This window comes from Drosophila navojoa, chromosome 3 (assembly GCF_054131105.1).
Source record: "Drosophila navojoa isolate 15081-1374.11 chromosome 3, UAZ_NAV_1.0, whole genome shotgun sequence".
NCBI lineage: Eukaryota > Metazoa > Arthropoda > Insecta > Diptera > Drosophilidae > Drosophila > Drosophila navojoa.
Window position 1 is genome coordinate 29,508,313 of NC_142891.1, and position 15,719 is coordinate 29,524,031.

Genomic DNA, 15,719 nt, shown 5'->3' on the forward strand with positions numbered 1-15,719 from the left:
AATGCTTGTTGGTACAATACAATACAAATACTGCATTTTCTTATCATAGCTGTGTTACATTTTCACCATGGCTTCCTATTGGCCAAGGGGAATCAACAGAACACATCCCATTGGTTAATGCTTGAGGGTGTTTTCGGTGTATTGGTGTGTTCAATATTTGTATATCATAAAAGTGAGTCTTAGTTTGGAAAGTGTGTTTCAATTGTACTTAGTTTTTTCCGTGTATCAAATCAGAATATATCCCAATAATGCAAACGCGCGTTTGCTCCGAGTGTATAATAAAGATAATTGATAAAAATAATAATTTAATTAATAAATTAATTTAATTTAATGAGTGAAATGTCTAAATATGTTAGTTCTGTGTGTCCTGAATCTTCCTTTTATTGCAACGGTGACTACAATAACTCACCCATATCAGATTTAAGTGCATTTGATTGTATGTATTTAACAATGGAATTTATACAATATATAAAACATGGAATGTTATTAATTTTTTACCCTGAACCCGTTTTCAATGGAAAATCAGGGTATAATGGTTTTGTAGAAGTGTATGTAACAGCCTTCCGCCTGGCAGACCCCAAAAAGTATATATATTCTTGATCAGGGCGACGAGCTGAGTCGATTTGGCCCTGTCCGTCTGTCTGTCCGTCCGTATGTATGAACGCGTCGATCTCAGAAGATATAAGAGCTAAAGACTTCAACTTTTTATACCCTGAACCCATTGAAAATGGGAAATCAGGGTATAATGGTTTTGTTGAAATGTATGTAACAGGCAGAAGGAGGCGTGGCAGACCCCACAAAGTATATATATTCTTGATCAGGGCAACGAGCTGAGTCGATTTAGCCCTGTCCGTCTGTCTGTGCGTCCGTCCGTCCGTCCGTCCGTCTGGCCGTATGTTTGAACGCGTCGATTTCAGAAGATATAAGAGCTAGAGACTTTAACTTTTTTTTTAAATGTCCGTATATATCACGCGCATATCGAGTTTATCACTAAAAAACGATAACTCATTCCGATACTTTTTTATCGATAACAAAGATTATCGAAGATCACTTAAATAATTATATCTCCTACATCTTTCAAGCTAGAGTCTCCAAATTTAAAATGTATATTAAGATGCATTTTATACAATTTCGGTTTTTGTTAAAATTTACCCTTCACCCCTAAATCCACCTCCTCACCCTCATCTTTGTAAAAGTTGTATATCAAACACTAGAGACTTGTGCTTCGGTATATACATTAAACATTATGATTACGTTCTGAAAGTTTCATTACGATCGTACGTCTAGAAATTAAATTATTCAGCAAATAAGTTCTCCTAATATTGCCAACACTGCAGCTCAACCAAAGCGCAAACGCCTGTATATGCGTGTGTGTGTGTGGGTATGCGTGTGTTTATTTGTATGTGTATGTGTGTGCGTGTATTTGTTTGTATGCGTGTGTGTGTGTGCGTGTGCGTGTGCTAACTATTATTGAAATATCAGTTGCTTGTAGGGTTCAGGGGATCTCGTAGTCGAGCAGTCTCGACTAGAGCTTTCTTACTTGTTTTAGAATGTCCGTATATATAGCGCGGATATTGAGTTTATCTCCAAAAATCGTTAACTCATTTCTTTATTTTTATCGATTAAAAACCTTATCTAAAATCAGTAATACAATTATATCTGCTAAATCTTTAAAGCTTCAAATTTTAAATATATGTATATTCAAATGTTTTATATAAAACTTAGAATTTTGACATAATTCACCCCACCTCTATATTTACCGCCTCATCCTAAAATCTGCAAAAAGAGTATTTCAAATACTAGAGAACTGTGTTTTAGCGAGTATACACATTTTAATAATATAATTATATTACATTACAATCTTAAAGTTTTATGAAGAAAGTACATCCACATATGCAGAGGCGTAAAGGATCCCATGAAATTAATATTTTTGTGAGCAGTACGATGACCAAAGTAAATTTAGCCATGTTAGCCTGCCTTCCATATTTAAAAACAGTTTGAGTTATATAAATAATGAGCTAAATTGGGACTGTTTAGGAGTATATATTTACGTATTAAATCTATAGTAGTAGAAGTAGTGGCTTACTAGTGCGTTCTTACCGACGGATACACGGAAACATCGGATAGACTCAGCTGAAAAATATATATTATTTATGGAAGGTCCTTCTACTTGTACCTTCCTTACTATTCTACAAAATCACTATACTCTGAACTTTCGATTTCAATGATATCTACCAATTAAAGCATAAGAGTCTTAAAATGCGTAAGCTTTCGTATTTTATATACAGTCTATCAAGTCTATCAAGACTGAGTTGGCACACTGAAAAAATGTAATATTTATACTCTTCAATAAAGTAAATTCAGTATATTTGTTTTGAACAATGTCCGTCTTGCTGCTTGTCTGTCCGTGTGAGCGCAATTTTTCGGCGCTATTGAGGCTAGAGACTTGAATTTGATAGTTAAGTTACTAGTAACTTCGTCTATCGACGACCCAAAAATAATTTTTACGCTTCTTTAGGGGAGTGCCATATCGAAAAATACCATGTAATTTTCAAATTATCATATAGTATCTATGAGTGGTTGTGTCTCTTGTGTAAGCAGAAAGACGCTAAAATTTATTTAAATATAATTTGCTCGAAGGGTTCAGGGGATCTCGTAGTCGAGTAGTCTCGACTAGAGCTTTCTTACTTGTTCATAAATAAGTTTTAATATTTATGCATAAAAAAACGTTCAATTCTTTATTAAATTTCTTTTTAGACTCCAACATCAAAGGTGCCGGTGAAATATATTCATCCACCAATCATCTTAATTTTATTCCACATCCAACTGTTCGAATTATTAAAAAGAGAAATACAGCTAATAAAAAAGAACGCAGGAGAACACAAAGTATTAATAATGCGTTCTCATGCCTACGCGAGAGAATACCAAACGTTCCTTCTGATACTAAGTTATCTAAGGTAAGTATTTTGACAAGAACAATGTCTAATATTTTTTTTTTTTTTTATCAATATTGTTTCCTTCTAAGACCTTGAAGATTGTTTCAGTCAAGTTGACTGAATGATGAAAAAAAAAAAAAAAACAATTTTCCTGTGTTTATCATCAATCTTTATAGAGTCATAACATTAGCTCACGTGTATTTTAACGTTCTAGCTTAAATACTTTAGGAGATACAGTTTTATCCGATATCCGCCATTTCACGTGATCTTGGGTGGTTTATGCGGATCCACATTACAAATTTTAGCTTTTTAAATCTTCAACTAATATGATTTCTGACATATCGGAAAATGGGCGCATGGGGAAAATTTTAGCATTTAATAAATCGGAGATATACACGTGTTGAAGGACGGACAAGACGGACATTGGATAGAACCAATATACTCATTTCCCTTTCGTGAATGATAAAAAAAATAATAATAAAAAAGTCATTGAAAAAATTATTTAAATTTCAGGCCTCTAGCTATTTGATATACCAAAAGTTAAAGCCTACAACAGAATTTAAATTTTCGACTTTACTTTTTGCACAGGCGTCAAGAGTTTCGTACACAGACAGACAAATGCTCATACATGTAGTAAGGGACTGCAAGTGTGTGTGTGCATGCCCGTCGCGAAATTCATATTCTTTGTACGCATCAACACTTTCATTCCCTTCCCACAAATAATCATCGAAACGCCTATTTGCATATGCAAGGGAAACGCTTTTAAGATTTCGGTATCCTCTTCACTCAAAAAGAAAGAGCTGGGATCGTTGCGAACAAATTTAAATTTGTTGCCGTGCTGAGCTTTATGATTTGAGAGCGCATAGAGAGAGATAAGACAGAGGTGAGAGAGATTAAGACAAATAACTCAAAGCGCATACAACTGGATGAATTCGTTTGAATGCTTGCAGCGCACGGAATTCGTCATTATTCTGAGCCAAATATACCGAGCCGAGCGAATACGAAGTTGGTTGGTTCCAACGAAACAGATTTTTCGGCGTGAAAAAAATTGGTTCTACATGTCTAATCTATGTGCTGTCTGGTTAGTGGTTCACCCCAAGTGCTGTCGCTGTGATTATGTTTGTGTGTTGATTGTTAGGTATATACAACGTAAACATAAAATGCTCTTTGCAAGGTTCAGGAGACCTCGTTGTCGAGCAGTGTCTACTGAAGAACTCTTGTTATATTTTATTTCGATAACATTAATATTCACATATTCTTATGTATTACCGGTGACCAGTGACACTTTTTACCACTTTGAAAGCAGAGGCTACTCGAGAGCACATATGTACGCCTACAGAAATTTTAGAAGTATCTTACTATATGCCTTTTCGGGAAATCTCATTTAAAACATATACTTGTATTTCGCGTTGGTAAATAAAGATAAAAAAATAATTAAGCTCCATTTAATATTTTACGAGCCCCTGAGCCCAAATAAATACGTTTAATAATTCATAATTAATAATAATTTTAAAATTGTGCCAAAGCACAAGTCTCTAGTACTTCAAATACGCCTTTTACAAAGGAAACGGTGAGGGGATGAATATAGGGGTGGGGGATAAATTACAACAAAAATCGAAATTATATAAATTACATATGAGTCTACATTTAAAATTTGCCGACTCTGCTTCTAAAGGTGTAGGAGATAAAATTAAATAACTAGCCTTCGATAAGGCTTTTAATCGATAACAAAATTACGGGATGAGTTATGGTTTTTTGGTGATAAACTCGATAAGCGCGCTATATATACGGACAATAAAAAAAAAGTCTCTAGCTCTTACATCTCTTGAGATCGACGCGTTCAAACATACGGACAGACGGACAGGGCCAAATCGAATCAGCTCGTCGCCCTGATCAAGATAACATTACATACATTTTAAGAAAACCAATATACCCTGACTTCATTTTCAATGGGTTCAGGGTATAAGAAAATGAAATTCTACAAAATAATCATCTTACATACATTATATTACGTATTAATATTTAATGTAACATTCACAGATAAAAACATTAAGGCTAGCAATATTATACATAAATTACCTAGTGGGCATTATAGATGGAGATCAAGATCCCAAAAGCGGATTCCAGGCAGAGCTAAAGCTTCCAAGCCGTAAACTCTACTTAGACAGAAAGCAGAAGAATGAGGTATGTATGTGTTAGAGATTTTTAACAACTAATTTTCGTATTTTAAAACGCAATCAACTAAATTTATCAGCTAGCAATAACTCTATGGGATCTTAATGCCACTGTGTATGTTGAAGTTGAAGGTATTCATAATGAAATTTTAGCTTAAAAATTATATTAGCAATTTGAGGATTTGATTTGATAAGCCTAAAGTTTTGTATGTTTTGTGAACGTATTTTTTATGTTTATTTAAAGCAAAAAAATTGAAATTGAAAAAGTTTCATTAATTTCGTTTGTGCGTATTGCTCAGTTGTTTGGTCTCCGCAGCATAAACTGTATCAGGATCGTATCGAATCAGTTCAAAAACAGTTTCTTCTCTTTGCCTTAAGGGATCTTAGCTGGGACAGTAATGTACGATTAGTAGGATTCAGCTCTAGAGATTTCCATCGTTACTCAATCGCAGAATGATTTTAGGTACTGTTTTTCTGCTCAAATTGATTAACGGTGATATTGATTCGTCCTCTTTGTTGATGCGTCTTAATTTTTCAGTTCCGTCCCGAACAACTAGACAATATCGTCCGCTTCATTTACCTGTGTGCACTACGGATTATTCCTTGTGCGTTATGCATAGTGCGTTTTATGTTCTATGTGTTAATTTCAATCAAAATTATCATGTATTTTCCATAGAGCTCTCTCTTCCTAAAATAAAATCTCTTCAATTAAATTACCTTAGGGAAACCACTCGCAATGCTCAGACATAAGTGATTTCTCAATCCTATCCGATATTCCTTCTATTTTTCTCTTGTTTAACTCATTTCTTTTTATTTCTTACGCTCTTTTCACTATTTCTTGCAATATTTGTTCTACTTTCCTTCTTCCTTACATTAAGACTTATTATAATTTTAATTAAATTAACTATATTTAATTTATAATTTCCGTTGAAATTTTAAGTCTACTAAAATTTGGTTATATTAATTCATGAAAATTGTGCATGCGTACAATAAATGGAAATCTCCCCTGTTCATTTCCGCCCCTTTTGTTTTTTTGTGGCCTTCCAAAATAAATTTCACATGGCCCAATTACTTTGGATGTATAAACATACATATGTACGTACGAATGTGCGTGTATGCATAAATTGAGTATGTATGTATGTACACTCACAAACAGAAATATACATATGTATGTATGTATGTATGTTTTCGGCAGAGGGTGCGACTTGCTGTTACATGTTTACTCAATTTAGAAGTCAAGTGCCATTGGTACTTATGGACATTAAGGCAGATATGCATACATACATACATATTTATGTAGGTACATACATACAGTTGTAAGTGCAATATACATATGTATGTACATATGTATGTATGTATGTTATTAGATTGGGTAAAATTGTTTTGATATTAAACAAAATTGGATTATGCCATAATAAAATCACTCAATGTTTTTTTTGGGTGAATATGTGTGTAAAATACCAATCTTGTAATGAATGTATGTATGTACATATGATACGCATGTAAATAATTAATGTTAAGGATAGAAAATGTTAGTTAATTATTTTATTTTTTTGGAATTTTTATATAGTGTGTATGTCCGTACGACTACAATAACAAGTAAGAATGCTTAAGTCGAGACTGCTCGACTAGGAGATACCCTGAACCCATTGAAAATGGGAAATCAGGGTATAATGGCTTTGTTTAAAGTATGTAACAGGCAGAAGGAGGCGTGGCAGACCCCACAAAATATATGCATATACATATTCCTGATCAGGAATGATTTAGCCCTGTCTGTCTGTATGTCCGTCCGTCCGTATGTCTGAACGCGTCGATCTCAAACAAGTAAGAAAGCTCTAGACGAGACTGCTCGCTACGAGATCCCCTGAATAATTTGCGCTCACACACACAGGCGAATGCGCTTGGGCTGCGCTGCAGTGTTGGCAATAATATGACAATTTATTTGTTGAATAATTTAAGTTCTAGACGTACAATCCTAATGAAACTTTCAGAACGTAATCATATTGTTTAAATGTGTGTATACACCGAAGCACAAGTGTCTAGTACAAACGAGGCTCTATAATTCGTACCCCGCTAAATCGAAAACCTCAATAATTCGTTAGAAACTGCTGGTCCCTTGAAAAAACTTCGTTAATTCGTAAAAATCCAATACATTTTGGTCAACTCGTTAATTCGTAATTTTTCAGCCTACTCGGCCATGATCTTGCCTCTTTTGAGTCGTTTCGAAACCTCTTATAATTCGTAATTTCGTTTCGTAACCTCTTGTAAATCATAATTCTTGATTTTTCTGTTAAACTACCGTTAGACTGAAAACAGTGCGCGCTAAGACGAAGATGAAGATGAAGACGAAACGCAAGCTTCAACCCATTTAAAATGAGAAATCAAAGTATAATGGTTTTGTTTAAAATATGTAACAGGCAGACCCCACAAAGTATATATATTCTTGATCTGGGCGACGAGCTGAGTCGATTTGGCCCTGTCCGTCGAGCTAGAGATTTCAATTTTTTTTAAATGTCCGTACATAACGCGCGCATATCGAGTTTTTCAATAAAAATCGATAACTCATCCCGTTATTTTGTTATCGATAAAAACCTTATCGAAAATCAGTTAAAAAATTATATCTCTCACATCTTTAAAGCTGGAGTCTCCTAATTTTAAATGTATATTAAGACACATATTATATAATTTCGATTTTTGTTGAAACTTATCCTCCACCCCTAAATTGACCCCCTCACCATCATCTTTGTAAAAGTCGTATATCAAACACTAGAGACTTGTGCTTCGGTATATACATTAAACATTATGATTACGTTCTGAAAGTTTCATTATGATCGTACGTCTAGAATTTAAATTATTCAACAAATCAATTGTTATAATATTGCCAACACTGCAGCGCAACCCAAGCGCAATCGCCTGTATGTGTGAGTGTGTGTGTGTGCGTGTGTTTGTTTGTCTGTGTATGTGTGTGCGTGTGTGTTTCTTACTTGTTTTCCTTCCCAGTTGTTTTGACACTGTGTAACACTTTGACTTCCAGTACGTTTATGTCGTCAATTTCGTAGGCAGGCTTTTCATTGGGCTCGACCAACCAAATATCTCTTTTGTTTTTATGTTTTCGGTCTAGTTTCCCAGCTATAAAGTTGGTCTGTGTCTATAGCGTGGTCGGCAACTGCGACTTTTATGAACTCTTTATTGGTCCTGATTTCTGCCATTATATATTTCTCTTTAAATATTGATGGTTGACGACACCCAGTTGTCTGTTTATTGTAGATCCATTGTCTTATCCCATTGGAATTTTATACTCATTCACGAACGTGAATGCAAATCGGATAAAACTGCACGTGAGCTAATGTTATGATTATATAAAGATTTATGATTATATATATGTGTACGCGTGGCAAATCGGACCTGAAGATATACTGATTTTTCAAATTCTGCTATATTTTGGGTTGGGCTGACCTCCCAAGATCAAAAACATTTGGTGAATATAGGTCCGCCCACAGGGGGCGTGGCAAACCGCATAAGTTTATATCTCCTAAAGTATAAAAACCAAAAGCTTCTAATTCGGATAGTTAAGTTACTAGTGAATTCCTCTATCGATTAACCAAATAATATTGTTACGCCTTTTTATGGGCGGGGCATATAAAAAAATACCCCGTAATTGTTTTTGAGCGTAAGCATCCAAATTTTGCAGCTAGGTTACGGTGAGCTTGTTCTACGCCCAGTAGGTGCGTGTTAAATCGGGAAAAACTGAACTTTCTACAGTATTAGAGCAAAACTTTGTTACCAAATTGCTTATGGGGTGTGAATGAGTATTCTGCAGTTGGTAACGCCCGACTGCAACGTTCATAATTGTTTTAATATTATTTATAAAAAATAACATTCATATAATAGTACTTTTTATATTTTCAGAAGGATCGCACATCAGGAAAAGGTCGTACAGGGTGGCCCCAAGATGTATGGGCATCAGAACTTATTCCTGAACAAAATTAAATCGATACAAAGACCAAAAGCATTTTGTATTTATGCTTTATACTTCTAATGACTTTGTTGCCGAGATTCTTTGTTCCATAATAATAATCATTATAATACTCAAATAAAGTAATAAATTTAAAATAGTAAAACTGTGTTATATATGAACACTACAGACTTAATTTTAGGGTAACCTAGACAAAACAAGTAATAAAGCTTTAGTAGAGACTGCTCGACTACGAGATCCCCTGAACCCTTCGAGCAACTGATATTTCAATAATAATTCGCACACGCACACACCCACGCACATACACAGCATACGCACGCACGCACGCATTAGCACTCATTAACTGCAGGGCTTACTATGAGAACTTAATTGTTTAACAAATTTGCTTGTCTATGCACTATCTTCATGAAACTTTCAGATAATGCTTATAACATGAATACACATACATATGCCAAAGCATAAGTCGCTAGTACGCAGTAAGCAGCGACTGCCCTTGGGCTGCGTTATTATTGGGCTGGCAATATTATAACAATTGATTTGTTGAATAATTTAATTTCTAGACGTACGATCATAATGAAACTTTCAGAACGTAATCATAATGTTTAATGTATATACCGAAGCACAAGTCTCTAGTGTTTGATATACAACTTTTACAAAGATGAGGGTGGGGGGTGGATATAGGGGTCGGGTGTAAATTAAAAAAAAAATGCGAAATTTTAAAAAATGCATCTTAATACACATTTTAAATTTGGAGACTCTAGCCACTAACCAGACAACACATAGACTAGACAACTAGTGGAAAGCTTTTTGCACGCTTTTTCTGGGACTTTAGCGCCCCAGACGGCTTTGAATTTGCTCGGCGAATTACTTTTAGGCTCGAGCCACGAAAATATACGAAAGCACAATCATTTCGCTTCACGCGTCCGACCGAGATGGTCAAATGTTGAACAAAAGATCCCTCTATGCTCAATGTTTCCCTTGCTCTCTCTCTCTCTCGATGCTCTCTGCTCTCTCAAATGTGTATATGTGTGTATGCACGTGAATACAAGCAGCAGCTCTGAGCTGATTATATTATTTTAACACGTATATTTGCCAAAACATATTTCTGTAGTATTTGAAATACGCCATTTACAGATCTAAGGGTGAGGGGGTAAATAAAGAGGTGGGGATGAATTATATGTGTCGGAGATATTGGAATAGTATTTTCTATTTTATAAAAATGCATCACCGGAAACTGAAATAACTTCGTTTTACCATCTCTCTGCTGTTCTATGTGTACACACACTCGCTCTAACTTACTGTCAGGCCCAGACTGCGTCAGACAGAGACGTCTGCCAGGTTAGGGTAACGGATCGAGGGAAAAACGAATGGAATCAAAATAACGGCAATCCGCATTGTTATTGCGAAGTACATTTTATTCTTTCCTCTTTACGCTCTTATTCTTGAAATATAGTGATGACACAACATAGATGCAAAATTTGTTTAGCAAATTATATTTACAATTGGGATTCAAAGCAATATAAAACAAGTAAGAAAGCTCTAGTCGAGACTGCTCGACTACGAGATCCCCTGAACCCTCCAAGCAACTGATATTTCAATAATTCGGACACACACACGCATACAAACAAACAAACACACACACGCATATACAGGCGATTGCGCTTGGGTTGGCTGCAGTGAGAACTTTTTTGTTGAATATTTTAATTTCTAGACGTAAGATCGTAACGAAACTTTCAGAACGTAATCATGATGTTGAAATGTATGTGTATACCGAAGCACAAGTCTCTAGTATTTGATATACGACTTTTACAAAGATGAGGGTGAGGGTGTGAATATAAGCGCGGGCGGTAAATTTTAACAAAAACCGAAATTGTATAAAATGCGCGTTAATATATATTTAAAATTTGGCTTTAAGGATGTGGGAGATATAATTTTTTAATTGATTTTCGATAGGGTTTTTATCGATAAAAAAATATCGGATTGAGGTATCGTTTTTATACCCTGAAAATGGGAAATCATAGTATAATGGTTTTGTTAAAATGCATGTAACAGGCAGAAGGAGGCGTGGCAGACCCCACAAAGTATATATATTCTTGATCAGGGCGACACGCTGAGTGGATTTAGCCCTATCCGTCTGTCTGTCCATCCGTCCGTCCGTCCGTCTGTCCGTATGTTTGAACGCGTCGCTTTCAGAAGATATAAGAGCTCGAGACTTCAATTTTTTTTTTAAATGTCCGTACATAGCGCGCGCACATCGAGTTTGATAGATTCAACGCCATCTAGGACTAAACGAAACTAACTGCTCATGTGATTCTAAGAATGAGCTAGAAGAAGTTGTATGTGTGCACACGTATAGGAAAGCTGTTGTAGCTGCTGCAAGTGCGTTTGTTAATTCGCCAAACATTTTGTTTTGTTTTTGTGAAAAAAAAGTACGAAAGGTGTACGAGCTTGGCAAACAGTTTGATGAGTTCGGTATACTTTTCACACAGATGGGAAGGCATGAGTTCTTGCTGCAATAAAATCTCAATTTTCGTGAGCTGCTGCTTGTGCTCACATGCATACACACTTGAGAGAGCAAAGAGCAAAGAGAGAGAGAGAGCAATGGAAACATTGAGCACAGAGGGATCTTTTGTTCAACCATCGACCATCTCGGTCGAGCGCATGAAGCTAAATTATTGTGCTCTCGAATATTTTAGTAGCCTGAACCTAAGATTGAGGAGCCTAGCAAATACGAAGTTGTGTGGGTCGTAATGTCAAAAAAAAGTGTGCAAAACACTTTACACTACGTGTCCGGTCTATGTGTTCTCTGGTTAGTGATATAATTTTATAACTGATCTTTGATAAGGTTTTTTATCGATAAAAAAATATCGGAATGAGTTATCATTGTAATAAACTCGATAAGCGCGCGTTGAAGACTCTAGCTCTTATATCTTCTGAGATCGGACGAGACAGACATACGGACAGGGCCCAATCGACTCAGTTCGTAGCCCTGATCAAGAATATATATACTTCGTGGGTCTGCCACGCCTCCTCCTGCCTGCTACATACTTTCAACAAAACCATTATACCCTGATTTCCCATTTTCAATGGGTTCAGGGCATAAAAATCAAGTCTCTAGCTCTTATATCTTCTGATATCGACGCATTCAGACATACGGACGGACGGACGGACAGAGGGGCAGGACCAAATCGACTGAGCTCATCGCCTTGATGAAGAATATATATACTTTGTGGGGTCTGTCACGCCTCCTTCTGCCTGCTACATACTTTTAACAAAACCATTATACCCTGGGCAAAGCAGCAGCGACGGTTGCACTGACAGCGGTTCTAGCCCGGCCGATGTTGAAGCCACAACAACAAGCGGCCCCAATAACGGCGTCGGCGACAGCAGCGTATTTCGTGTCAGCGGTTTCCATTTGGCCGCTATTGAACCCGCAGCTGAGGGCGATTCCGGCGGCAGCGGGGTTTTCGCTGACCGCCGCTGAGGCCGCTCGCGGGTTTCCGGTTTCAGCATGACTTCAACTATGCTGGGCTCAATTGGAGTGTCGGGGTCGGGGTCAAGGGGAGGAAGAGAAGTGCTGCGCAGTGGCTGATGTTAACTCCTCCCCTCTTAAATATCTGCGTCCCGCAGATCAAACGCCCTTTTGATCCGGCGGATGCGTGTTTTCTGCGGTGGCCAGCGTGACTTCTGTGACTGTTGCAGACGGTTCCATACTATGAAGATGGCGATTATCACAACAAAAATCGTGACGATTTTTGTCGCAGTAGATGGTGCTAGCCTTCGTCGCGTTGGTCGATGCAGATCCAAATTCCGCGTGTTCAGACCGTGGACAAGTTTCAAGTTGAGGTGATAACTTACGTTGGTTAGGTTTGTGATCACGGTGGGCATCGCTATTAGATACGCGTGCGTGTAGCTTCGTAACGTCTTGTTGTCTGCAGTTATGGTTTTGTCCGCGACTTGTACAAGGTACGCCCCATCTTCCAGCAGCTCAATCGTGTTGCCCTTTCTTATGGCGAATGTTTCACCTGACGCTGCGTCGTAGCTTCTACGGCACTCTAGCGCGGCAATGAGCCCACCTCTTTGAGGAGCGCCCGTATTTTCGTATCGTTTAGCTGATTGTTGTTTACTAACCCATCTTTTGCAAACTGGCAGGTTCTGCTTAGCTCGCCCACTTGGTTTCCCAATAATGAATGGAGTTCCAGTCAGAAGCGTCCGATGATCCGGCAATCCATTTCCAGGCGGATCCTAACCAGTCGATCGAACGAGTCTTTCTCACCCTCGACAGTTTCGAGAGCATTTGCTGCGCTTGCTCCAGGTGATAGAATGTCACGACTCGGATTTGCCCCGCGTTCCTGGTCGTCTCTATGGCCGCTTCAATTTCGTCCAGTTTTACCATGTAAATTAAGCTGAAGTTTCCGTCAACTCTCCACCCTCTACCTTGCTATAGCGTCACCAACGTATTTAAAGATGCAGGCGGCTCGCTTCGATGTTACGATGTTAGTAATGATAATAATGAGGTGCTAATGACAAACAGAGGGTTAATACAATACAAAAGTTTTTCTTAATATTAACAACTACCTGGCCCGGCAAACGTTGCATTGCCCTATCCATTATTTCTCGGTAAAAAATTGTTGAAAGCTATGTTGTTCAGGTTGGGATACACTCTGATTAATTTATTAATCGGATTTTCATTCAAGCACCTTGTGGTAAACGACATTCTTTGTTTTTTGGTCAGGTGCAAGAACACATAATGCGGATGGTTTGCCAACACGTTAGCATGCCACGTACAATTGACCATGAGAAAAACACGAAATTTTTTAGATTGAGGCCACAAATAGTCAAAGATTCGCCCTGTGATTTGTTGATCGTCATGGCGAAGGCAAGACGAATCGGGAATTGAATTCGTTTAAACTCAAAGGGCATATCTGTTGGGATCATCGGAATCCTAGGAATAAGAACTTCATCTTTAAATTGAGTATCGACGCGTGAATCACATTGCTCATTAGTTTTCTTTTCACCAAACACGTTCCATTGCAGTTTTGGTTGGTTTAAATTTCTAATGATAACTACCGAGCCAACCTTCAGTTGTAAATTGTGCGGTGGTAAACCAAGCACATCCAAGGAGTTCAAAAATTCAATTGGATAATTAGTGGCTTCTTCATTTGTTACACAGTCGAAAGATTTGAATCAATACAGAGTACCAACGATTTGATTTTGAATTATAAAATTAAAGTCATCCACATCTTTATTTTTAGCCCCCAAAATTGCTCGCTCACTTAACCGTTTAGTATTTTTGTGGAAAGCAATGATATTCGGAAATACTTTGTATTTGTATTAAATCAAGCCACTCGATTCGTCTGCTTCTGGATGCACGCGTATTATTTTTATCAAATGTGTTTTTTTTTATGAATAGTCAGGTTCGCCTGAGGCTGTGCCGTAGACTGACTGACTACATTTGTTTATTTACTTCTATACTATTGTATAATATGAGAGCAGGACCGAAAACTGTCACTGTTATCAAGCCTACTGAGTATCAATAGATATTTGAATCTTTAGGGAAAAAGTCGCGTTTTTCAAATATTCGTGAAATTTTTTCAGTATTTTTAAGATCTACTATCCTACTCGTAGCGGAGACAAATCCAACAAATCAAAAATCATGAAAATTGGTCCAGCAGATCTCGAGTTATGAGCGCTGGAAAACTTTTCACAACTCTCTTTTATACATATATAAATGTTGCCTCAAGTCTAAATGTAATTGAAAATCAAACAAGTGTAAGTTTTTACTAAAAAATGAAAAAATGTGTGAGTGGTGGCAAGGACACAGTGTCCTCCGCTTGGCATGAAGCGAAAAGAATATCTTAACGTATGCGTGAAACACTGCGCCGCGAAACTTGCATCTTCACTTCCTTACATGAGACTTGTGAAAAATTTTGACTGTTTGCGTCTTTATCGTAACCCTTTTTATCTGATTATTTTTTATGAAAACCTCTTGTGCGGGTTGATGTTGAACCGGTGTCGACCTATTTCTATTTCTGCTACTATTTGAGGTCTATTGCTTATGTTGCAGTAAACCCCGGATAGCCTCATGCTCTCTCTGCCTTTTTTCCAAGATCTTTTGTAAGTCTAGGGTAGTGGCGCGATTGAAAAAACATCGGTAGGTTTCCTTTGTGTAGCAGAGTGAATTGAGTTGTTATATCTATCGACTGAAATAGCGGTAAGTTCACCGACCGTGCAGGTTCGATATTCTTGCTTGAGGCAACGGTATATTTCTAAGAATATGGAATGAAACCTTTCCATTTGGCTGTTAACCTCGCTTTTCTGTGAAGGTGCATGGTAAACTTGGATACCCAAGGCTTTTAGGAAATTTAGGATTGTTGGGCAGAGTAAGCCTCGCTCGTTATCGGACACCATTGTCTTTGGTGCCGAGAAATAATGTAAAACTTTGACCAATTCCTCGGGCAAATGTAGCGCTGATTTCGACTCTAGACTGAAAAGCTTACCGAAACTTGGAGAATTTGTGTAAACAACTGAGATATTTCTTTCCTTCCAGTATGAAAATATCTATGTGTTGTATCTCACACGGACGAGTTGGGACAGGTGTAGGCTGTAGAAGTGGCTTGTTTGGGTGTCGGT

General features: G+C 37.3%; 1 protein-coding gene and 1 long non-coding RNA gene across 2 annotated transcripts in view; both read left to right on the forward strand.

The window, feature by feature from the left end:
• LOC149091978 (uncharacterized) overlaps positions 1 to 15,719 on the forward strand; it is a 192,948-nt gene that overhangs the window by 48,205 nt on the left and 129,024 nt on the right. The gene's annotated exons all lie outside the window — the stretch shown is intronic.
• Hand (heart- and neural crest derivatives-expressed protein) lies at positions 324 to 9,231 on the forward strand. Its single transcript, XM_089258464.1, has 4 exons — positions 324 to 436; positions 2,758 to 2,957; positions 4,977 to 5,120; positions 9,020 to 9,231. Exons 1-4 carry the CDS (start codon positions 331 to 333, stop codon positions 9,098 to 9,100), a joined length of 531 nt encoding a protein of 176 aa, XP_089114590.1. The 5' UTR covers positions 324 to 330; the 3' UTR covers positions 9,101 to 9,231.